This window comes from Astyanax mexicanus, chromosome 18 (assembly GCF_023375975.1).
Source record: "Astyanax mexicanus isolate ESR-SI-001 chromosome 18, AstMex3_surface, whole genome shotgun sequence".
NCBI classification, from domain to species: Eukaryota; Metazoa; Chordata; class Actinopteri; order Characiformes; family Acestrorhamphidae; genus Astyanax; species Astyanax mexicanus.
In genome coordinates this window covers 44,682,541-44,709,990 of record NC_064425.1, presented here as the reverse complement: position 1 = coordinate 44,709,990, position 27,450 = coordinate 44,682,541, and the positions used below count along the sequence as shown (strand labels likewise).

At 36.9% G+C, this 27,450-nt stretch overlaps 1 protein-coding gene across 1 annotated transcript in view; it reads right to left on the bottom strand.

Moving 5' to 3' along the window:
• b3glcta (beta 3-glucosyltransferase a) overlaps positions 1-27,450 on the bottom strand; it is a 128,543-nt gene that overhangs the window by 25,838 nt on the left and 75,255 nt on the right. The window contains exons 4-5 of the mRNA XM_022668772.2: positions 15,713-15,822; positions 1,261-1,337 (exon numbers count right to left, since the gene is read on the bottom strand). Of these exons, the coding sequence (XP_022524493.1) occupies positions 1,261-1,337; positions 15,713-15,822 (187 nt within the window). The remainder of the gene's footprint in view (positions 1-1,260; positions 1,338-15,712; positions 15,823-27,450) is intronic.

Below are 27,450 nucleotides of genomic sequence, written 5' to 3'. Positions count from 1 at the left end.
AAAAGAAATGGAAGATAAAATACCTGAGGATCTGTGGGAGGAAAGTCTTTCTAGAACATTGGACTGCTCTATAAACTCACGGTATAGATTAATTCAATTCAAAGTATTGCATCGGTTGCACTATTCTAAAACTAAACTGCACAAGATTTTCCCTGCTATTTCTCCACTCTGTGACAAATGTTCAATAGAAAGAGGCACCTTGGCGCATTTATTCACCACATGCTCGGCTTTGCAGCCCTTTTGGAATAATATATTTGGATGGCTTTCAAGTGTTCTCGAGATCCCTTTGGAACCAGATCCTATTCTTATAATATGTGGCTGCTCTTCTTTTTTGTTTGGGTTGTCGTATACGGTTCAACGTATAGTGATGGCGTCTATGATGGTTGCTAAAAAATTGATCCTGTTACATTGGAAATCACGTTCAGCTCCCTCTTTTAAAAACTGGCTATCTGAAATGTACAACTTTATTACAATGGAGCGACTGCGCACTCGGAATCCTCATTCCCGGTTGCACATCATAAAATTCTGGGAACCCATACTTCATCACCTTAAAGAATCTCAAGAGTGAGAGAAATATAAAAATAATCCACCCTCTGCTCCTTTTTATTTTTTATTTTTTTTAATTTTTTATTTTTTTTTATTTTTTATTTTTTTTTTGCTATCTTGAGGATGTACTGAATGTCTGAACGGATGGGGCAGGGTGGAATATGCGTGTTCTGTATATGTTTCTGCAAAAATAAAAATTCAATAAAACAAAATATATATAAAAAAAAGGAGTACCGGATTATTAGGAGCTCTGATGATTTTGGGGAAAATTAGAGAATATTAAGTACACCTTATAGTGCAGAAAAATACGGTAATTTAATTTTTCCAAATACGTATAGAAAAATGGCTGCAATTCCTAAATGATTCACAGGATTTTTCTTTTTTTCAACTGCTTGAACTGAACCTGAAAGTCTACACTTTAATTCAAAATCATGTTTATTTTACTTAAATTCCAGTATTGTGGCATGCAGATCCCAAATAATGGTTCTGTTCAAATATTTCTAGGTCTAAATGTATAAAAAAGCAAATATGCACGTTGTGATCATTATAGAACAGATGGAAATGAATTGATAGCGCAGTATTTGAAGCTGCAGTAAATGTAGAGCAGTAGATGGAGAGAGGAGATGAGTAGATAATGCTGGGAGAGAGTGTGTGTGTGTGTGTGTGTGTGTGAGGCTGAGGGGGTCTGTAATGACGGTGTGTGAGTGCACTTACTAAGGCAGTGAGGGCAGAATGCTCCAGTCCCCCTCATTGTCTGTCAGGGTGTGAAGGAGCAGGATGGTGGGAGGACTCTATAAAGGGAAAAACACGCTGTTAGAGGAGAAGAAGAAGAAGAAGAAGAGATGGAGAAATTGAGGGAAACACTGAACAACCTCATCAGGCTGTACAGGTGTACAGAAATAGTCATTCCCGTTATATTATATATATATATTATACACTAGTGCATCTCAAAATAGATTAAAAATTATTATAAAGCTTACAGCCAATGAAAACCCCAAAAATCAGTGTCTCAGAAAATTTGAATATTATTTTAAACCAATTGGTACTTTTGTACCAATTGGTCCAGTGTGGGCAGTGTGTCAAGTCCTGCTGGAAAATGAAATCCGCATCTCCATAAAAGTTGTCAGCAGCAGAGGGAAGCTGTAAGATATGAAGTGCTGTAAGATTTTGCGGGAAAACAAAACTGCACATATGTGCAAAACGTAAAACATAAAAAGTAAACCAAATAAAAAAAAAGGAAAAAGTAAATCGATACACGTATCGATGTATAATAATACAAATGTCTCAATTATTAAAATTTTAAAGTTTATAAAAATATGTCTTAAGCTGCTTTTTAAAACTTTTTTTTTTACTGATGCTGTTTGGCTGATCTCAGATGGTAAGCTGTTGTATTTCTTCGTAGCATAAATGTTTTTTTTTAATCTTATCTTTTCTTACTATTAACTTTCTGTACTTTAATCAGAGTGGATAAATGCTGGATCTTGAGTTACGACTGGGAAGGTGAGGAGATAAATAGACTGTAATCTGTAATATATGATGGTACCAATCTTTTTAATGCCTTAAAACTGAGAGCACTGCTTTAAAATCTATTCTAAAAGAGACTGGAAGTCAGTGTAATGGCTGCAGTGAAAAAGGAAGATCAGGATAAAGGGGAAAAGGTAGAAAAAAAAACTATAAATGCTAGAATTACATCCTTTAACGTCACCTGAGGTGCAGATAAATTGATTAAAATAAGAATTAAAGGTGAATAACGTGGAGAATCAGGTCAGACAGATATAAGTCTCATGAGAGCCCGTGACTCAGACTGAGGAAGATGAGGATGATGAAGGTAGGGGTCAGAGAGACCCTGCTATTATGTGGTGTTGCTGAGGAACAGGTACAGCATGCTGCTCCAATCACGCTCCAACCAGCAGGAAGACGCTAATTGAGTTAGCGGCATCTCGCCAATGCGGTCTGTCACCTGACGTCACCGGGATGATACTAAAAAATATCAAAATATTCCAAAAATACCTGGAGAAAAGGGCAAGCTATACAAGCAGCCTGGATACGGTTCTTTAGCTTTCTGAGAATGAGCATCAGACCTTCACAGTATCAGACTGGTATCAATATCTTTGCGTATGAAGAAAAACTTTTAAAGGTCTCATTCCATAATTTTTTAACTCATTTTAAAATGTCTAGTTGTGTCTCTATTAAGAATTAAAGTCATGCGAGCTGTTTTTTTGTGCGAAGAAAAAAAAAAGTGCTCCGGTGAGCCGATGATAGTCCGGTGAAAGGGGGGAGAGAAAGACAATAGGATTTCGGCTCTCGCTCATGAATATTCATACATATATGTTGGTGCACGTCTTGCTGGAGCATCTGTGACCAAGACAGCAAGTCTTTGTGATGCAGCATCAAGAGCCACGGTATCCAGGGTAATGTCAGCATACCACCAAGAAGGACCAACCACATCCAACAGGATTAACTGTGGATGCTGTAAGAGGAAGCTGTCTGAAAGGGATGTTCGGGTGCTAACCCGGATTGTATCCAAAAAACATAAAACCACGGCTGATCAAATCACGCAGAATTCAATGTGCTCCTCAACTTTCCTGTTTCCACCAGAACTGTCCGTCACCACAATCAATTATTGTGCTCTAAAACCAGGTGCTTCAGTTTCATTCTCCTATACCCCTGTATATAGTGTGTGTATTCAGTAGTACACTCAGTAAAGTGAAGTATGGCTGATATGTTAATAAGAGTCACAGCTGGAAGGTCAGCTTGACACCAAACAACCTCTTCTGACAATCCGGGCAATTATACCGAATATTATTCCAGATAATAGAAGAAAAATTAAATGCACAGCCTGAGTATCTGATTAAATTAATTAAAGATAAACTTGGATAATGTGAGGCATTAATGAAAATGGCTTCTCTACTGAAAATGAAACAGCCCTTACTCTCCTCCCATAACCCCCAGCAACACACACACACACACACACACACACACACACACACCTCTAAGCTTTCATCTACGTGTCATTTTGAAATTCAGAGCACGTTTTATTCCTAAAATTATGTTTAAATTATTTATTGTTTGGAAATGAGCGCAAATAGGACTCCAGAGCAACACTGAGCACTTTTAGTAGTGCATCTCAAAAAAACTTAATTTAATATCATTGAAAATTTACTTAAAAATGCTTGAAAATGTGAAACTCATTTAATATATAGATGTATTAAACACAGAGTGATCTACTTTAAGCGTTTATTTCTTTTATTGTTGATGATTAATTATGTTTTACAGTCAATGAAAACCACCCTCAAAAAATAATGTCCCAGTAAATCAGAATATTATATAAGACCAACTGATACTTTTAGCAGTGTGGGCAGTGTGCCAAGTCCTGCTGGAAAATGAAATTTGCATCACCTGCAGATGACATGTCTCTTCATAAAAACCATCACTGATTGGTGGAAACTTCACACTAGACCTCGAGTTTGGACTGTGCGTCTCTCCACTCTTCCTCCAGACTCTGATCCCTTTATTTCATTTAAACGAAATGTTAAATTTACTGATGATCAGTGGTGTTTTTCTGAGATACTGACTTTTGGGTTTTCATTGGCTAATTTTTGCATTTTACATTTCTTACATTCCTTATGTTATTTTATTTACATTTAAATATGCACTATACAAGTGTCTTAAAAAGAAGAAAATGCAATTATTATTATTATTATTATTATTATTATTATTATAAAGATATTTTTTGATCGATTGATGTAAAACGTAAATGTTTTCAGTAGTCAGCACTTAGAGACAGAGACTCTGTACAGTGCTGCTCACTTTTAATCGTGTTATTTTTATTCAGGATGCTGCTGTGGCCATCTAGTGGAAAAAACTTAGTCCTACAATCATACCAATATATATTTAATAATAAAATACAGTCATCCAGAGCTTAATATATCTGAGCACAGTGGAATTTAGAAAAAAATAAATCCTATAAATGTGCAGGTAGTGTTGATTATATATATTTTTCACATATTTTTAATTATATATATATATATTTTACTGAACATTTTATAATCAGAAACTTAAGTCCTGTAGTATCTGTTTCTCTGTATACTTTATTATTGTCCTCCTTTTACCCTGTTCATTAATACTCAGAACTTACAGGATAGAAAAACACCACTGAACAGACATTATTATTATTATTATTATTATTATTATTATTATTATTATTATTATTATTATTATTTGGGTGGTGGATCACTATTCCATGATAGATTAGCAATATATATATATATATATATATATATATATATATATATATATATATATATATATATATATCAAGAATACAATACTACAACAAAATGAAAATTAAATTCTGATATTACATATAATATGATATTTTATCAGATTTGTAACAGTAGTCATTATACTAACAATACTAATACACTCCAAATATCTCCATATATCCAGGATTAAAGTAATATAAATGATACTGTACAGATATAATCTGTCTCTAGTAGATATATAATGGGAAATTATGAGAACAGTGTGAATATTTCTTTTGATAAAAACAGTAAAAAAAAGTAGAACCCTGATGTGATAATTAGGGGTGGGTGATACGGCACCATATTACAGGGTATAATATAAAATATGTTGGCAATATTATTGCATACGATACCACATGGAAAACCCCTATACAGCAGATTTCTATCCTGTGAGTTCTGAGTATTAAAGAACAAGGTGTAAGGAGAATAAAAATAAAGGATACACTATACTCGTGATATACTGATTAGTGTGTATAACCTCTAAATATCTCAGAAGTGCTGCTGTAGGGGTGAATCATTTCTGATCAAGTTCAGCTGAAAGAGAAGACGGGATTAAATCAATACCCACTTTATGAGTAAACTGATCTCAGTATGTCTGTCAAAAGAGAGGAAACCGAGGGTAAGCCTGCAGCAGAGTTCTGCAAATAAACAATAAAAGTCCCTGACTCCTCACAGCCGAAGATAGCAGAGCTATTTTTCACTTTAATAGTAAGGATGAAATGGTACAGCATGCTCACGGTACGGTTTATATCACGGTTTTTGAGCCATGGTAATTTCATGGTTCGGTTTCAATATATCATTATTATCTTAGCTCTAACATGCAGTAGGTTATATGCACTTTAAATTTCAAATCAACACAGTGCTTCTATTCACACTTAAATAAGACACAGATTAAACCATATCATAAAATGTAATGGATTGATTTATCTGGTCTTATCTGGTGTTAAAGAAAGCGATGTTAAAGCTGGTGTGCATGGATACTGCTGAACATGTTCCAGTCTGGTTGTATCCTTTTAGGGGAATTCTCATATAAGAGTATGGTTGTACGTTCCTGCATTGACCAATTTTAAAACCTTTTGGCCTTCAGACAAACGTTTAATATTGTTTAGTTTCTGGACAGAAATCTGGTGAAGGGAATAAAAGAAACCGTAACTAAGTGGAAGCAGAAGAATCCCAATAGAAATATCCAAGTAACTTTTGATTTCTTTATGTCTTAATTAAAGAAAACCCATATTTTTTTTCTTATTCTGATCCAAAAAAAAGATCAGACCAATGATTCAAACTCTGTAACATGATCCGATATGTGAGATTTGTGATCTGTTACATCATTAATGTGCATTAATAAATAATATTAAACACTGTATTGGCATTTGTGCTGAAAGATAACCTTGAAACCAATCAAATATCTGGAGAATCAGAGCTAATAGAGATCCGGCTCTGTAAGCACACTCTGTGTTGACAGCATTTTATTATTTATTTATTTATTTTTTGATTGGTCAATAAAAGAACAGCTCAGCATTGATTTTTCTCCACAAAACAAGCAATATCCTGCAATAATACTGCAGCTCACATGTAGCAAAGAGCATTTCATTGCCGTTCTGCTTCTCCAGCACTTGTTACCAGTGTAAAACACAAGCCTTTAATGAAAAACAATGCTGGAATTTATCATTGTGCTGCATGAGCTACTGTAAGTCAGGCTTAACCGAGTATCAGCCCACAGAGGAAACAAGGTCGCAGACGACTGCGGAAATAAATCCAACAACAAGTAGAGAAACAGCCGGAGGAACTCCAGCAGGAGAGCAGTGACAGAGTGAGTGAGTGTAAATGAAAAAGCATGAAAAAATATAAATATAAATATATAAATCCCAGCAGAGGACTGAAATATACTGTACCTACACCAAGCACCTGACTAAAGAATGGAGGGGGACTTTCGTTGTTTGACAAGACAAGGCTAGGCTAGAAAAGACAAGACAAGACAAGGCTAGGCTAGGCTAGGCTAGTAAAGACAAGACAGGGCTAGGCTAGAAAAGACAAGACAAGACAAAGCTAGGCTAGGGTAGAAAAACAAGAAAATACAAGACAAGACAAGACAAGGATAGGCTAGAAAAGACAAGACAAGGCTAGGCTAGGCTAGGCTAGGCTTGTAAAGACAAGACAAGACAAGGCTAGGCTAGAAAAGACAAGACAATGCTAGGCTAGGCTAGGCTAGAAAAACAAGAAAATACAAGACAAGACAAGACAAGGCTAGGCTAGAAAAGACAAGACAAGGCTGGCTAGGCTAGGCTAGACTAGTAAAGACAAGACAGGGCTAGGCTAGAAAAGACCAGACTAGACAGGGCAAAACAAGGCTAGGCTAGATAAGGCAAGACAAAACTAGGCTAGGCTAGGCTGGGCTAGGCTAGAAATGACAAGACAAGGCAAGGCTAGAAAAGACAAGACAAGACAAGGGCAGGTTACAAAAGACAAATACAAGACAAGGCTAGGCCAGGTTAAAAAAGACGAGGCAAGGCTGGGACAGGTTACAAAAGACAAAGACAAGACAAGGCTAGGCTAGAAAGGACAAAACAAGACTAGACAACGCAAAACAAGGCTAAGCTAGATAAGGCAAGACAATGGTAGGTTAGGCTAGTCAAGGCTAGAAAAGAAAAGACAAGACAAGACAAGGCTAGGCAAGGCAACACTAGGCTAGGCTAGAAAATACAAGACAAGACAAGATTAGAATACTAAGTACTGAGTTCTGCTTGGAAATCAAGTCGATGCATCTCTAGGTTTAAACACATTTGTTTTTTTTTCATCTTTTTTATTAATTTCAGCAAATTCTGTGTTCTGTCAAATAATTCATCCTGAACACTTTTTATCCTCACAAAAATGCATGTGGGCTGTTTAATTCATGCAATGGTGAGAAAATGATTTAATAGTGAAAAAGGAGACAGAAACCCTGTTGGCCTTCAGCCAAATGTTTAATTTTGTTTAGTTTGGGTTTTGGCTAAATATTTGCATTACGCTGCATCTCTAATTAAAGCCCTTTTCTCTGCCAATAATTAATCTCATATTATTAATATAAATGACCATTACAGCAGAGGAACGGATCAGAGACCTGAACACCACTAACCCCTAATCTGTACTGGTGCTGCACTGGGAGCTGTGGGCTGCAGGGACTGGTTTAATTCAGCAGCAGGACTACAGAGCGCTGCTTCATTTCTCAGAGCAGTGCTGACACCATGTGGAGAATTCAGATCCTACAGCTTCACTCATACCCAGCTAAACTTCAGTCTACAGGGAAAATACACTTTTCCTCCCTTAATAACAAAAATAAGAGTCATTCTGCCATTTTATACATTGCATAGTAATTAGATAAGATAATCCTTTATTAATTTACAAATGTTACAGCAGTACAGAGGAAAGGACAGAGAAACAGGTCAGGAAAATATATAATCAAATAATAATAAAACTATGTATACAAAAACAATTACAGAAAATATATAAAGATACTTAAAAAAATACATATATAGTAAAGGAAAAAAATATATACATCTAGTGCATAGAGATATGATTATGGTAGGGTGTGACCAGTATTATTGCACCAAGAGTAACAGTGAATAAACATCAATTAAATAGATTTTACCAAATTAAAAACCTCTGGAATATAATCAAGAGGAAGATGGATGATCACAAACCATCAAACCACCAAACTGAACTGCTTGAATTTTTGCACCAGGAGTAAAGCAGCATAAAGTTATCCAAAAGCAGTGTGTAAGACTGGTGGAGGAGAACATGATGCCATGATGCATGAAAAAAAACTGTGATTAAAAACCACCAGGGTTATTCCACCAAATATTGATTATTTCTGAACTCTTAAAACTTTATGAATATGAACTTGTTGTTTTCTTTGCATTATTTGAGGTCTGAAAGTTCTGCATCTTTTTCATTATTTCAGTCATTTCTCATTTTCTGTAAATAAATGCTCTAAAATTAGAATATTTTTATTTGTAATTTGGGAGAAATGTTGTCTGTAGTTTATAGAATAAAACAACAATGTTCATTTTACTCAAACATAAACCTATATTTCCCTTGTTTCTGACATAAGAATATTAGAATCTTAATAAAAGGATTAAATGTATAAACCTGTCGAGACCATTTTCTCCAGTGTCCTCTGATCAATAAACACCAGTCTCTAAACTGGGGATCCCATCACTCCTCCTCTCTGATATTAAACAGGACTCCTGCAGTTCTGTATTAAATCCTCCTCTGAACTGGAGCTCCAGGTTCAGGCTGAACTCCTGAGGAGATGTTCTGCTGTACTGAAGTGTTTGGCTTCTGAATAAATGATGAATTATTTAATATGTAGGAGCTCAGACGAGAGGACGGATTTAAAAAAAACATGACATTGTCTAGTTACATTAAATAATTCACAGAGCAGCAGCAGAGAGTGCACCACTAAAAATCACAAGATCAGAAACCACTTATCTCCTCAAACAGAGCACAGGAAATCAGCCATAACCTTCTGTAATTCAATTTCACCAACAATAATACAAATAAAAATTTAATAAATATTGCAAATGAAAAATAAATATATTAATTTAAATTAACATTTATATTAGGCACTTAGTTACAAGCTTTATGTACAATTACAAATACTGTGTAACATTACATTTTTAATATTTACTGTAAATATACTCATGTATATTTAATTATTCCCTTAAGTGGTATATATACATTAAAAAAGTATTTTTTATGAAAAAAAAAATAAAAAATAAAATTATCTACCTCCCCAAAATTGATCTAGTTCTCACACCTTAATAAATCACCATGCCTTAATATGTTGTCCCCACAGTATAATTACCTTCTTACTGCTCTTAAGTAAGTCGTCCCCAAGACTTAATTATCTAGTTTCACGCCTTAATAAGTCGTCTCTAGACAATAATGAACTGAACTGGAAATCAAAACTTAACATTTACCATTTTTTATCTTTTATTTTTTTTAATCTGCTAACCTTAATTCTTTCCTCGGTAACATAGCTAACTTGCCGCTAACGTTAGTATGTTAGCTAGCTCGTCACTAATGTTGCTAGCTCTCCGCTAACCTTAATTCTCTGCCCGGTAACGTAGCTACATTGCCGCTAACGTTAGTATGTTAGCTAGCTCAACGCTAATGTTAGCTAGCTCTCCGCTAACCTTAGTTCTCTGCCCGGTAACATAGCTACATTGCCGCTAACGTTAGTATGTTAGCTAGCTCAACGCTAATGTTAGCTAGCTCTCTGCTAACCTTAGTTCTCTGCCCGGTAACATAGCTACATTGCCGCTAACGTTAGTATGTTAGCTAGTTCAACGCTAATGTTAGCTAGCTCTCTGCTAACCTTAGTCTTCTCCCCAGATTAGATGTTTTTGGTGGGACACTGTGTTTTTTCACCAGCATTAAACAAAGAATAGCTACAGCAAATTTCCGGTAAATTTAAGACAATTTAAGACCTACATTTTATGATTTTTTAAGGACCAGCGGGAACCCTGTTTTAGGTCACATTTTAAAAGACTCAACAAACTTTTAAACACCACTGTAACACTTGAAAACAAGGCGTAGGGGTAAAAATGAGAAAGGGATTGGGTTGCACTGCAAAAAGAGAGAGAGAGGTGGGCAGAAAAATCTGAAGCTGAGGGAAGAAGTTAAATCTTAATCCGGTTGGGATGAGATCAGAGCGAGAGGAGAGACACGGCTCTGTGAACTGGAACTGAGCTCAGAGTGTATTACTGCACCACTTTTCAGGTTTTTAGAGCAAGAAAACAGAGCGAGGCCATCTACAGGAGAGCTGGAGATTCAGGTGGAGGGGTTGGAGATATATATTTATATCACACACTCAACGTTCATCTAAAGAGAAAATGCAGCTGTATCCTAAACACTATTAAATGTAAGTCATAAAAGGCTGTGGATACCTTATTTATTTAGGTTTAACAAGCTTTAGGTTTAAACTTGTTTTAAAACTTTATTGGTATTGTTATAAATGTTCCTATTATTATCTTTCTTTCTTTTCCTTCCCAAAAAAAGGCTGTAGAGCTGTAACCACAAGTTATCCAATTCAAAAATTACATTAATTTACTCTACTCAGTCCAAAAAAGTTAAACTTCAGTTGGCCTGATGGTGGCGCTATAACGCAATGTTTTCCATTTGAAACATGTTGGCAAATCAGGTCTTAAAACTCTTAAATCTTTGGAACATCAAAAGAAATATTTTTTAAAATGTGTCTTTTTGCATCTTTTTGCAAAAGAGGTGCATAAATATTTAGAGCAGGCTGGATTGTTTTTTATAGTTGGTTCTATAAATTTAGTCTTTAATCTTTAATATTTTTTCAGCAGTATTTTATTAAAATAAATAATAATGCAAAGAAGGTAATGGGTTCTTTTTTCTAATTGTTCTAATTGTTCAACTCGCTACTGAGCACCACTGCCCATCACTGACCATCACTGAACTCTACTGACGAACGTGGGGGATACAAACGTGCCAAAGTCAGAGCTCCCCTGCCTCTTAAAGGGAATGATGATTGGCACACCGATTGGTTTATTTCACATTACGCTCAAAATTACACACCCATAATTAATTCAGAGAATTAGTACATGCCTTTTACGTGTTTCAGGGCCTCATGATACCAAACACACACCGACACGCCCTAAATCCAGCTGCATCATGTGCAATTGACCGGTGCGCCACAGATTGCTAAAACAGGGCCCTCAGTGTGTCAAGGTGCTTTTTCAGTCTCTAGTCATCAGAAGCGTAGACGCCTGCAGCTCCCGCCCGGCTGGACTTTCAGTGAGCACCATCTGGTCCCTTCAGCTGATCCAGGATGCAGCAGCACGACTCGTCTCCAATCTTCGTAAGTCCGGACTGATCCGTATCCAGAGCTTTTGAGCTTCAAGTGTGGCTCGGCTTGACCCACCATCCCTCAAGACGCCTGAAGGACAAGAATCTAAACTCGTCTCCGTCACCGAGCTCTGAGTTCTGATGAGTTACTGCTCATCTCCAAAAAGCATCACCACAAACCATGTAATAATACTTTTTTTTTAGTCAAGTTAAGTTTGGACACACCTTAAATTCTGTTTTTTCATTATTTTAACATTTTCAGAACTTACGTCCATTACAACAGACATTATAAGACCTGTTGTCCATCAGAACATAACATGAACCAGCCAATGAAAAGTTTACAAACCAATAAAAACAGCTTAGCCACGCCCACTGCACAGGTGTCAGGGCATGGCAGCACTGGAGCCAAAGTAAGAGCTACATTTTATTAATGTTATGAGATTTAGAACAGTTTTAATCATCATTTTACCGTTTAACGCATAAAATAAAAAGGTTGATAAAAAAAAAACAAAGTTGTTAAACACAGGCTTCCAATGCACTGATTATTGGAAGTAGCTCTGAAGTTTTGAACATCTCTGTTGGATTTTCTCAGTCAGTTTTATGAGGTAGAGTCTCCTCGAGTTCAGGCTTTCAGTTAACAGCTGTGCTGAACTCATCAAGAGTTAATTACTTGAATTTCTTGCATCTTAATAAAGTGTTTCAGAGCATCAGTTAAAGTAAAGTAGTGAAGAGGTAGGGAGGTAGAGTGCAGTCACTATTAAAAATGTAATGATGAAACTGGCACTCATCAGAATTGCCCCAGGCGAGGAAGAGCAAGAGTTTCCTCTGTTGTACAGGATAGGCTCTATAAACACTGTCACAGGTAAAGTTATGGTAAAGGCTTGGCTTTTATTTAAACCTGTAATCCTATAACTAGTTATGGGTTAAAGCTGGAGGTGATGAGCTGCTCTCCAGTATCAACAACACCACCATATTTTCCTGAAAGATCTGCAGAAGATCTATATGGAGGAGAACCAGTCAAGAACCAGTTCTGTTTTTCTATTGTATCAAGTACTTATTTCATGCAATAAAATGAAAATTAATTATTTAAAAATCATAGATTAACATATTTAATTGTACAATTTCTCCAGTTGTGTCTAAGGCTTTCTTTAGTGGGTGTTTATTTGCCAAAATTTAACAAGTCAAGACTGTGATGTAACAGTTTTACAATTTTGAAAATAGCCTGTTTAACAGGTTTAGCTTAGGTCTTCTTTTAAAGTAGAAACAGCCGTGTTTTTGGTGTTTAACATTTGTTACTTCTGTATGCAGAACTCCTTTTAACTTCTTTGAAAAAAGCTAATTTTCGCTGTTTGAAGGCCACCAGACATCACATGTACCTGAACCAGTGGCTCTTTTTTGACGATTTCACAGAATATAAATCGTAATAAACCTTTGGCAGCATCACGTAAAAGAGATCATAACACGACCTTGTGTTTCTGTGCTGAGCAGTTCTGCACCGAGCTCTTATAATTAAAATTAATAACCGTGTCAATAGTCAACATTAAAACATGCAGGAACTGAAGCTGCTCTTATAAAGGCTTGGTATGTTAAACAGCTTTCTATAGAATTTAATGTATAAAATATACTGTATTCATAACCTCCTCAGTGCCATATATATATATATATATATATATATAAAATAAAAAAAGGAATGCTAGAATGGATTAGCATTAGCCTTTATCAGCGAAGACTTCTGAGCTGATTTTGAGACCACTATAGAGATCAAGGGCATTTCCCCCAGATACAAAGGAAAGAAATGATTAAAGAACGTCTCATTAGTGTCTTTCTGACAAGAGCTAACTGTCTTCAGACTCTCAGGGACATTACAAAAAACTTGCATTAGAAAATCCTGAGAATTATCAGCCAAAAGCAGGAAAAGAAAGAATTTTTAAAGAAAGTCTACCTTCTGCAAACAACTGAAAATTCAACATTATTGCATCAGAATTTTGGTAAATAATCTGCAGATCCAGACAGATGCTCCACTACACCACTATGCATGTCTTAAAAAATCAGAAATAATAATTTAATAATTTTATAATTTTATATATTTTTATTTTTATTTTATATATATATATATATATATATATATATATATATATATATAATATCATTGAAAAGTTACTTTATTTCAGTTATTTAGTTCAAAATGTGAAACTCATATATTATATAGATGTATTACACACAGAGTGATCCATTTTAAGTGTTTATTTCTTTTATTGTCGATGATGATTATCGCTTACAGCCAATGAAAACCCAAAAATCAGTGGGCAGTGTGCCAAATTCTGCTGGAAAATGAAATCCGCATTACTCAATTTAGAAATCAAGGGACCAGAACCTCTCCATTTATTGTTGGTGGAAAAACTCAGCAAAAATCTCTACCAAACACTTATGTTCCTAATTATGTCGTTGTCTCTCCCTGGTTACAAGGTGTTAATCTGAAACAGGGATGTTAAATTTGTTTGTGTTTTGGGTTCAATTCTCTCATACTGGCCACTAGATACTCAACATGCCACCTTATAGCAAAGAACTCTCTGAGGATGTGGGAAATAGAACTGTTGCTCTCCACAAAGCTTTATAATGCTCTCCGCCTACGTTATAATAAGAAGAAAGGCTTAGGATCATTGTCTTGTTGCAGAACCCAAGTAAAGAAGGAAAATATCCAATTTTTAAAGATCATTGTTGCTAGAGATTAATGATTAGTCGATACTGAACATTGTTGATTAAATCGACTAATCATTGCAACACTAATCAACATTTCTCCATCAACATAATCCAACATGATTTTAAGATAATGTTGCTTTAAATTGATCCAACAAAAAAAACAAACCTTAAGCCCCAAACCTGGACCTGATCCAAGTTGAAAATCTAACATTATGCCAGGCCTTATTGAGCTCGGGTCGGCTGGTGGTCACCGGCTTCCCATGGTTCCTTGCAGTTTTGATATATTGGTATTCAGCCTGCATTACAGTTATAGACGTAGCTTAAGCATCAAACGGGCACGGTGCCATTAAACCCCCCAAACTGAGCTCTTTTCCTCACGTCAGAGATTCATTAGGATATAAAACACGCCACTAAAGAGCAGAAGTTTATTGGTGGTCTGACGGCAGATCGCTATAAATTTGCAGGACTATAATATCAGCTTCTGCACCAATTAAAGAGTTTTTTTTTCTTCTTCTTTAAAACCTGAAGTCAAAGCCAAGAACTGTAAAGATTATAAGAGATTAGCTGAAGCTCATACAGCACTGAGATAAAAAAAAGTTTTAAAAAGAATGATAAAAGACTGTTCCATATCTGGGCTTCTATATTTACTATCCCACCCAATATTAGTAAAAACTAAAAAAAAAAAATAATATATATATATATATATATATATATATATATATATATATATATAAGATCTACACTACACTAGAACATCACTCAGTTTCCTCTCAGTTACTTTAAAATAAAACATCTCAGGCTCCGAGTGGTCCAGCGGAGTTGACTCCCGGTCATGCAGCTTGCAATCAGCTGCCAGAGCCCTGAGAGAGCACAGTTGGTCTTGCTCTCTCTCTGGGTGGGTACAGTACAGTAGATGGCGCTCGTTCTTCCCCTCATCACTCCTCCTAGGGTGATGTGGATCAGCACAAGGCTGTGTCTGTGAGCTGATGTATCAGAACCGAGTTGATGCGCTTCTTTCCTCCGAGAGTTAGCGCTGCTGTGATGCTACTCGGCAATGCTACAGCATCAGCAGCAGCTCAAAAAGAGGCGGAGTCTGACTATCGGAGGAGGCGTGTGCTACATGTTGGAGCATCACTAGTGATAGGGGGGATATAGAGCTGAGTAACATAATAAAATAAACTGAAAATTAAACATAATAAAACCTCTCTGGCTCAGTTCTCCAGTCTACAGGACAGTGTATGGGTGTAGTGAAAGTGACGGGACGCAGATGGATGGATGGTGGTGAGATGAATAGTGATTAATAGTGAGTGTACCTCTCGCAGCGCTGCCGTCTGCAGGAGCAGCTCCGCCCGCAGTCTCTCCGCCCGCCGAGCGTGGAAGGAGTTCCTCTGGCTCTGGATGACAAATACCACCTCCCTCAGGCCTGCAGCAACACACACACACACACACACATATAATTACCATGCATCTACTACATGCAGAGAAAACACACATCTCACAAAGTAGTTCAGTGAGCAATGCTTCAGCTTTCTTCAGGCCTTTCAGACACCAGATACAGGAGCAGAACCGCAGAGGAGCTCATTTACTACAGTCCCAGTCACTCCAGTGTAGACCTTCAGCGTATGAGTGCAGTTCCACACTGAGAATATACTGCTAGTAGTAGCACAATGCATCTTATCTATGTTTAACAACAAAACTGATACTACAAAGTTGAGTATCTGCTGATATCCATACAAATCCAATATCGATTTGACCTGTAACTCAGCTTTAAAGGTCCAATTAGGATTATACCAGTGCAAGTTCACATAGTGCAAAGTTCAATCTCATATATTATTTAGATGTATTAAACACAGAATGATCTATTTTAAGCCTTTATTTATTTTACTGTTGATGATTATGGTTTACAGCTAATAAAAATGGAAATAATATATAAGACTAATTTTAGCAGTGTTGGCAGTGTGCCAAGTCCTGCTGGAAAATGAAATCCACACCTCCATAAACGTGGTCATCAGCAGAGGGAAGCATGAAGTGCTGTAAGACTTTCAGATTTGTATGTTTATTCAAATAAAACATAAACAAGCTTAAAAAAACTAATGTTTTGTGTTAATAAAAACACAAAAATACAAAAATAAAGGCGCTACAAAGAATTACTTAAATAATAGCGATGCTCTACTTTTGTTTTCACAAAGAACCATGTTGTAAAATACAGCTCTGGAAAAAATGAAGAGGTCACTTCAGTTTCTGAATCAGTTTCTCTGATTTTGCTATTTATAGGTTTATGTTTGAGTAAAATGAACATTGTTGTTTTATTCTATAAACTACAGACAACATTTCTCCCAAATTCCAAATAAAAATATTCTCATTTAGAGCATTTATTTACAGAAAATGAGAAATGACTAAAATAACAAAAAAGATGCAGAGCTTTCAGACCTCAAATAATGCAAAGAAAACAAGTTCATATTCATAAAGATTTAAGAGTTCAGAAATAATCAATATTTGGTAGAATAACCCTGGTTGGTTTTTAGTCACAGTTTTTTTCATGCATCTTGGCATCATGTTCTCCTCCACCAGTCTTACACACTGCTTTTGGATAACTTTATGCTGCTTTACTCCTGTGATTGTGATCATCCATCTTTCTCTTGATTATATTCCAGAGGTTTTCAAAGGAACTCATCATTTGTAAGTGCTCTATTATTTTATTTTTGGTGAATGACCTTTATATGCATTTTATTAAACCTTTAAAAGGTTCTTCACACACTATAAAGACATGAGCCTCTTCTAAAGAGTGATTTCATCTTCTCAGGCTTCTAGGATCTTCCTGGAAAAGCAGGGAAATAGAATGGGACACTCTGGAATCGTAAATAAGAGTAAGGTCACCATGACCAATGCCAAGCTTTAGCTATAGAGGTATAAATCCCTTCAGCACTGCGCTGTGGAGCTGCATTCTCCAGAGTAATTATGTTCCATCTAATACCATCCACTATCCAATATATCCACCATCCAATATATCCACTTTCCAATATATCCACTTTCCAATATATCCATTACCCACTAATGGGATGAGCTGGAAAGACGTCTGTGATCCAGAGCTAATCATCCAGAATGAGTGCAGTTTTGTTTTTTTCTGCAAAGTCTTACAGCACTTCATGCTTCCCTCTGCTACTGACAACTTTTATGTGGATGAGGATTTCATTTTCCAGCAGGACTTGGCACACTGCCCAAACTGCTAAGAGTACCAATTGATTCTAATTTTCTGAGACACAGATTTTCGAGTTTTCACTGTCTGTAAGCTTCATAATCATCAACAATAAAAAATAAATGATAAACGCTTAAAATAGATCACTCTGTGTTTAATACATCTATAAAATATATGAGTTTCACATTTTCAACTGAATTACTTTTTTGAAATAAAGTAATTTTTTACTGATCACTTTTTGAGATGCACTGGTTTATGGATAATATTTTCTTGCACTACTTTAGAAGAACGATTTGCATGATTTATTGAAGCATCGTTGCAAAGCTAAGCCTGAGCTTTGATTGGCAGCTACAGGCTTTTTGAACTTTATCGGTGTTTCTTCAACTACATTCAAGTCAAAATCTTGCGGGGAATTCACCTGCTGTACGGCTTTGTGACGGAAACCTTTTAAAACACTGTAGCTGACTGGCTGTCTGTCACACCCCACTGCACACACACACACACACACACACACACACACAAGCTAATGCACACATCAGCCCTGGTTGCAGGGTGTTGTCACTATTCTCAGGCTGTGTGAATTACAGATTGAAACATATGTCAGGGTTTGATTGTTGGCGTGGCGTTCAGGCGCAGCTCGCCGGGCTCCGACGGGGTTTAAATGGCACGTTGGGGTTTGTGATTGGCTGCCTACCTTTATCCCTGCTTTACTGTTTCTCTCTTTATCTCTCCTCACTGCTGTTATCAGCCTGTACTGAGGAAAGTCGGGGACGCTCTCTGAAGGAAATGATTGTTAAAGTTTTATTTAGTCTCGGAAAAGAAAGAGCAGAATATTTTAGAATTTAACTAAATTATCTCCTCAATTCAGCAATTCCTATCCTTCCACTGTCTAATATATTGGAGTCATCACCCAGGAGAGAGGTATAATCCACTTTAAAAGTATTGGAACAGTAAGACCAATCTTTTGCCTTTTCTGTTTATGCTGTAGACTGAAATCTTTTGGATTTGGCATTAAAAGATAAGAAAAAAAAGATCTGGATTGGATATTTAATGCCACTATATATATTTTTCTATCAACTTAATGTTTAGTTGCATATTGTTTAAAAATGCATTGTATGGAAATACAGAGAAAGTATATTTAATGTGTATTTTCATAAAGTATATTAAATAGAAAATGCACTTTTAGTGGTTTTAGTACCCCTAAATATACTTATACAGGTTCTTTTTTTAGCTGTATCCAACCTCAGCTTAAACTTGAAAAATGCTGAAAAATGGGAGGAGTAGTTTGGGAGTGTGGGAGGGGCATTGAGTGATGTATGGGTTTAGGGGCGAGGCAGAAAGGAAAGCTGATTGGGCTGAGTAGTGTGCCTCTAATAGAGGTAAGACACAGATTGAGTGGCTGACTAGCATATTGCATATATAATTTGGTACAAAGAAACATCATCCTCACCTATAGCACAGTTGAACCATAGAGGGTGCTGCAGAGGCGGCAATGACCACAATAAAAGCGTTTTTTAAATGTTAGGAAAGGTTTATAATCTTTTTTAAAGCAGGACACATGTTAGCTATTAATAAAATAATGTTTACATATGGTTTAAGGTTCTTAATTCAGTTTAGAATAGAATTTTTAGTTCAGATTAAAGCTTCGCTATAATAAAGAGAGTTTTCTGCACCTGCTTCAGTGATGCTGTGTGAGGTGAGGAAGGTGCAGCGAGGCTAAAAGGTGGTCCTCCACACGTCCTCCCCCCTCCACCTCAGGCGGAGGAGGCTGTCAGAATGGCTTTGTGCCCGGTGGATGCTTCCCGCCATCACACACACACACTCGGCCACACACACACACACACACTCAGGGACACACAGCCCTCTCTTGTTTGTTGGAATTCGATCTGGCATGTGCAGAATCATTTTCAATCACACTCCTGACTGATCGCCCTTGCCGCCTCTCTGCTCTCACAGGGGACGCTGGTGATGGTGCTGATGTTGGTGCTGATGCTGATGCTGATGGAGGTGCTGATGGTGGTGGTGGTGGGGGTGATGGTAAGGTGTTTGGGGCAGCAATTAGTGTTAAATTGGTCCAGAAAAAAAGAGGACTGCCAACAAAGAGAGGAAAAAAAGGAAATAAAACAGTATAAAATAAAATAAAGCAGTGGATGAAATGGGTGCAGGACGGCGTCTCGTCTACTGAAATGTCACACGCCGGACTCCCTGCTGCTGCCCTGAGAACAGGAACATAATTGCTCCAGCTGCATTGACCTGCGGATAACTGCGGGAGCCCGAGATAAAGAGGAAAAAAAATAAAATTCTCTGTTTTGCTTCCGATGGTGCGATATTTCACAGCAAAACCATCTCCAGCATGTAGATAGATAGATAGATAGATACTTTATTGATCCCGAAGGAAATTTAGCAGCCAGTAGCAGTTACACAACACAGTCGAAACAAACAATAAGTATTATAAAATAAAATAAAAGAGCACAGTGAGGAATATAAGACTCTAAACTATAAAATTATAAACTGAGACTTAAAAATATATACATAAATATATAAATACAAAAAAACTATACAAAGTGTGAAAGTAATCAGTCATAGATATGAGGTAGTGCAGTAAAATAATAATTTAAGTATAGAAGGTATCAGCAGATATGACAATATTAAACATAAACCTGTGCAAGTATTGTATTTAAGTAAGGTGCGTAGTGTAGTGTCCAGGAGTGCAAAAGTACAGGATGTACAGTAAAGTGACAAAGTGTCCAGGGATGCAAATGAACAGTATATAAATCTGATCCGAGACACATGGAGCACGCCATGCTAAAAATGAATACTTGCAGATTTTTTGTAATGGGTAAAGAGTGCAGCATGTGGATTTGCATTGTCTAAACCATCACTGATCATCAGTAAATTTTACATTTCATTTGTAAATCAATGGAGCAGAGTCTGGAGGAAGAGTGGAGAGACACACAGTCCAAACTGCTCGAGGTCTAGTGTGAAGTTTCCAACAATCAGTGATGGTTTGGATAAAGAGACATGTCTGTCATCTGCTGGTGTTGATCCACTGTGTTTTATTATCAAGTCTAAAGTCAGTGCAGTTTTGTTTTCCCACAAAATCTTACAGCACTTCATATCTTACAGCTTCCCTCTGCTGATAACAAAAGTCAATCACAGTTTATCTTTTTTAAAATTTTTATTTATTTAATTTATTTTTATTTATTTAATTCTAATGTTTCATATTTTGATTCTAATCATTTTACTTTACTTTTACTATTAACTTTTTTCTTTATTTTATGTCATAAATTCTTTACTTTTTATGTCAATTAGTTTTTATGTTTTTTTTAAATATATTATTTTGCACATATATTTTATTCATATATATTAAATGTTTATTTGAAATTAGTATTTATTTTACTTTATTTATTTATTTATTTATTTATTTTTACTATTTTATTTCTTATTATTTCTAATTTCCAGAGCACAGCAGTGCCAATAGTACAGGTTATAGCACAAACCTCGAGTGTATTATTGTGATTATACCACAGTTACATTATCGCTGTTTATTGAAAGATTTTAAAGAGTTAAAGAGGAGGAGAAAATAGGATCTGGTTGGTTATAAAAACTCTGCAAGTTAAAATAGTTCCATTGCTGCTCTGTTTGTTTGTAGCTGTAGCGCTGTTTGGTTTGTAATTGGTTTGTAAGCGCTGCATCGTTGCTAGGTTACCTGTATGTGGTGGAGTAATACATGAAAAGCTTTGGTTAGTTACAGTGCATTACCGGCTGATAACGGTACTCATAGAACACCTCTCAGCCAGTCACATTGCAGGGTTGGAACTAACTGTGGTATAATGTGGTACATAGTGGTATAATGTCGTACATAGCAACCAACACAGATTTTACAGCAACATCTTAGTGACCACCTAGCAACTGCTTAGCAACGACTTTTCAACCACCTAGGAACCATTTAGAAATAACATAGGAACCAACACAGATACTACAGGAACATCTTAGCAACACCTTAGCAACCACTTAGCAACATCATAGCAACCACCACAGACACCATAGCAACCACCTAGCAACCACTTAGAAACAACATAGCAACCAACTCAAGATACTACATCAACACCTTACCAACCACACAGCAACCACTTAGTAACCACTTAGCAACACCATAACAACCACCAGACACATAACAACACCTTGGAAACCACTTTAGCAAACACTTAGAAACTACATAGCAATAAATACAGATACTACAGCAACACACTAGCAACCACTTAGCAATACCTTAGCAACCACTACAGACACCATAGCAACACCATTGCAACCAGCCTTGAATCAGCACTGAAATCACACTCAGTTTCTGCAGAAACTGCAATCTACTTCCATTTGTTTTTCTTGACTGGTGGAGGACTGAATTAAGGTGTTTCTAAACTTTTGACTGGTACTGTAGCTGTGCTTTAATATGTGGATTATTATAGGATGTGAGCATCACCATCTGCGCCATAAATCTGCCAACAAAAGCAGGAATTATCGTCATTTTCCAGCAAGACTCCCATAAAAAAGTGATTCATTCTGATATAAAATAACAGGGTGGTAAATAGACGTATAAATACACTGCATCTAAGCATTTTTCATCCCAAACAATGTCATATAAAACCCCACTATTCAATAAATGGATTCTGGAGAACATTTATAGAAGCTTATGTTCCCCCAATTATGAGGCTGTTAAAATCCCAGGGAACACATCATAAAATACTGTATTAAAAACGTCTCCATTATATTAAGCCTGGATTTATAACCCAGACGACCTGAACCATCTGAAAATCCATCTCAGCACGCCTGACCCACACCCCCCTCCTACACTCCCAGCATGTTCAAGCTGAACAATACACCATGTTTCAGCCAGTTACAATTAAAGAGTAAAATCAGTTCTTAAATTTCATGCACTTAAAGCTGGAAAAGAAGCATAAAAAGACATGGAGACATGTTTAGACCCAAAAATGCATTCTCAGTACTAAAATCTACTATTTAAATACTCTCCCACAAATACCAGAGATATTTTATTTAATTTTTGCTGCACATCATTCAGTTAAACACAATTGATATCCTCAAGAGAGTATATATATATAATGTACGTGAGACCCAGATTTGAGTAAAAATACTCTTTTGATCGTGCTCTATCAAAAAAGTGAGCTGAGTAGAAGATAAAGAGTTCCTTAAGCTCCACACTTAAGTAGAAGTACAAAAGTATTTAACAGTTTTTGTACTTAAGTACTGCAATTAGTCCAATCTAAAATGTATTTACTACTCAAGTACCAAAAGTGAAAGTACTTGAAGTGCTCTAATAAAAAGTGACTTAAATAGAAGTTCAAATTCAAAGGTTCATTTGGAAACAAGGGTTAAAAAACTGTGTGGAAATGCTTCGTCCTATCTGGACGGGATTAGTTTGTATTTCACACTTCTACTCAGTTATAAAACTCCTGCATCTGGACTGCAATTGAAAAAAACCGGATGACCAGTGAATTAAAAAAAAATTTTTTTTTAGCTTTCTCTGTCACATGACATCGCGTTCAGTAGCTCCTCCATTTCCACTCGCTGTTGTGTTTTTACATGGATCTCCGTGGAAATGCCTAAAGTGTAGTCTAATTACAGTGCGCGGCAGTGGATAAATAGCAATTTTATTACTTAATAAACGCGAGGAGATGAAACTCAGAGATGTGGATCTGGACAAGACTAAAATTACCAAGGACCACGGAGTACAGCAACAAAAAAACAGTAGATAATTCAGCCTGTAATTTTCATTTTTTAGAGGATGTCTGAGAAAAAAAAAACGTACATGGTTGTTCTGGACGGGAATAAAATCACAGAGGATCCAGATAGCCAGATAGGACTATAATTAAGCTTTTTTTGGTTTAGATGTTGGTGATTGTTTTTGAGTTTTTGAGCTTTTAAAGTTCCAGATCTCTTGGTTTCTGCATCAGGCCAGCTGGCACCGTGTGCTCGGCGTGAGCTGGATCAGGCAGACTTCTCTGCAGCTTCTCACAGAGTTTCACTCCTGCGGTATCCTCTCTGTCAGCACTTTCCTCTCAACTCCACCTATAAAGCCAAGTATTCTGTTTACCCTTCAACCTTTTATCTCCACCTCTCTCAGATTTATAAAGCCTGTGTTTACTGTAGGGGATCTGTTCACAAACAAACACACACACACACACACACATATACACACACCTGACTACTTTCAGGATGCCCCATATGGCGTGTTGGAGGGTATGGAGTAGGGAGGAGGAGGAGGAAGAGGAGGAGGGGAGGGGGAGGTCGAAGCTGTGAAGAAGAAAGGAGATGCTTTATATGGGGAGAGCATCAGAGATGACTGCAGCTCAATTCTCCAGCGCCTCATTCAGAGCAATACATCTCTCTGAGCAGATAGATTCACTGCTTTTATCTGAGGAGTCGCCCCTTCACTGAATACAGAGTGAGAGAGAGAGAGAGAGAGAGAGAGAGACTGTCACTGAAGGAAGAAAAAGTTAGAGAAGAAGACCAAGTTGAGGTGGAGAGGAAAAGAGATATTGAAAAAACAAGACGAATGAGAAAAGAAAGCTGGAGATACACTATCTCAATAGACCCCAAACAACAATGACCATTACTGACTAACATTACCTCACCTTAACCCAGAAATACTGAGCCCTACCTCACCATATCCCAACCATAATAACCCCTACTTCAACATATCCCAACAATAATAACCCCTACTTCAACATATCCCAACAATAATAACCCCTACCTCACCAAATCCCAACAATAATAACCCCTACCTCACCATATCCCAACAATAATAACCCCTACTTCACCATATCCCAACATTAATAACACATAACTCACCATATCCCAACAATAATAACACATAACTCACCATATCCCAACAATAATGACCCCTACCTCACCATATCCCAACAATAATAACCCCTACCTCACCATATCCCAACATTAATAACACATAACTCACCATATCCCAACAATAATGACCCCTACCTCACCATATCCCAACAATAATAACCCCCACTTCAACATATCCCAACAATATTAACCCCTACTTCAACATATCCCAACAATAATAACCCCCACTTCAACATATCCCAACAATAATAACCCCTACCTCACCATATCCCAACAATAATAACCCCCACTTCAACATATCCCAACAATAATAACCCCTACTTCACCATATCCCAACAATAATAACCCCCACTTCAACATATCCCAACAATAATAACCCCTACTTCACCATATCCCAACAATAATAACCCCTACCTCACCATATCCCAACAATAATAACCCATAACTCACCATATCCCAACAATAATAACCCCTACCTCACCATATCCCAACAATAATAACCCCTACTTCAACATATCCCAACAATAATAACCCCCACTTCAACATATCCCAACAATAATAACCCCTACCTCACCATATCCCAACAATAATAACCCCCACTTCAACATATCCCAACAATAATAACCCCTACCTCACCATATCCCAACAATAATAACCCATAACTCACCATATCCCAACAATAATAACCCCTACCTCACCATATCCCAACAATAATAACCCCTACCTCACCATATCCCAACAATAATAACCCCCACTTCAACATATCCCAACAATATTAACCCCTACTTCAACATATCCCAACAATAATAACCCCCACTTCAACATATCCCAACAATAATAACCCCCACTTCAACATATCCCAACAATAATAACCCCTACTTCACCATATCCCAACAATAATAACCCCCACTTCAACATATCCCAACAATAATAACCCCTACTTCACCATATCCCAACAATAATAACCCCTACCTCACCATATCCCAACAATAATAACCCATAACTCACCATATCCCAACAATAATAACCCCTACCTCACCATATCCCAACAATAATAACCCCTACCTCACCATATCCCAACAATAATAACCCCTACCTCACCATATCCCAACAATAATAACCCCTACCTCACCATATCCCAACAATAATAACCCCTACCTCACCATATCCCAACAATAATAACCCCTACCTCACCATATCCCAACAATAATAACCCAACAATAATATTACCACACAATGTTTTTTAAACATCGTAGGCTCTGTTTTTTGGACAATACAGTGATTCAGCAACACAACACACATTTTAAATGGTGTCAAATCAGTCATTATAGAGAGACAGAGGGGGACAGAGAGAGAAAGAAAGAGAGAGAAAGAGAGAGAGAGAGAGGTTGAGATAAAGAGAGAGAGAGGTTGAGAGAAGTTGAGGTAAGCCCGTGCTGCATAGTTGTGTAATCAGACAATGCCTGGATAAATACAGTAAATCATCAATTCCCGGTCGGCCCGACCCGCGCCCAACTCCAACTCAATCTCTCCAGCGCCCTTCCCTCCGTCCCGCCGTTAATGCAGTGTGATTGGTGGCCCTGGCCGGGGGGTTTTACAGTGATCCGCTCTGGTTTTGTCGCTCCGCAGTGCCTCTGGCAGCCTGTAGCTCTATAATTCAATAGATTTATCGATTGCTTGCTTTTCCTGCGACTGGCCTGCGGGGCTGCGGGTCGGTACAGGACGGCTGTTAGCCGGTACGGGAGGTGATCCCGCCGTGGGCAGGACGGGGGACGGGAGCGCCGGGGGCCGATTAGAGGGGGAAGAGTATTAGAGGACTTTTCTGTTTCCTCCTTCAGCCGTTCCGATTTTTCTGATGATTAATCGAAAGCCATTAGCGCGCCGAGGCCGAGCCGTTAAACTCTCCTTTAATTACTCTCTGTTTTTACGCCGCTCTCCTCTCTCTCTCTGCTCTCTCTCTCTCGCCCGCTGACGTCAGAACAGCCGCATTACGGGACAATGAGAGAGAGATCGGCAGGCTGATTATCTGATGCTGTCGCTCCAGTTTCAGATACACCTCTCACTGCTGCGCCACTTCAGTGAGGGAGGACAGAGGGACAGAGGGACGGGAGGAGACCTATATTTATACAGCAGCTTTCAGATATTATCATTATTCATTCACTAATTTGAGTTACAGTACTTTACTGTATATAGCTATACATGTTTCATCTGCACCATAAAACATATACAGTATACACAGGTAATATTTAATACATTTACATGGATATTATATAGTATTACACATACTGCCAAATTTTGAATCTGGTAGTTGTTCTTTACTAAAGCAAAGTTTCACATTAAACTGTCTAATAAAAATCTCCAAAAGTAACATTGTATTTGTTAACCTTTTTAAAGTTTTTTTTTTCTTTTTTAAGTACATTTATTAAAAATTAGGGCTGTAAAAATAAAAAAAAAAATCTTCTTTATTTATGCTATGCAACGTTATGCTCTCTCTTTTGTTTAAGCTTTCTCTCTCTCTCCTTCTATCCATCTTTCTCTCTCACACAAACACACACACACACACACACACAGCTGAGGGTGTGTTTCCCTTTTTTAAAGCAGTTGAGTGTGGAATATGGAGCTACATACAATAACGTTTATTTTCTCCATTCAAAAAACTCTCAATTAAAGTCAATTAAACTTATTACAAAATTATACCTTAAAAAAGAATCAAAACTGCCCTGAGATCATTTATAATATGTATATAATACAGTAAAAATAATGTTAATCACACTACACAATTATTACTGTCCCCCTCCAACAAAATACAGTTTAATACCAGAATTTAAAAACTATGTAATGTAATCATGATTTTATCCATTATTTAGTCACAGAATATTGTTGAGATCAATAAAATAATTTTAAATACATTTTAGGGGATTGGCAGTACTAATACAAATACTTATAAATTATTAATTAATACTTAATTATTTT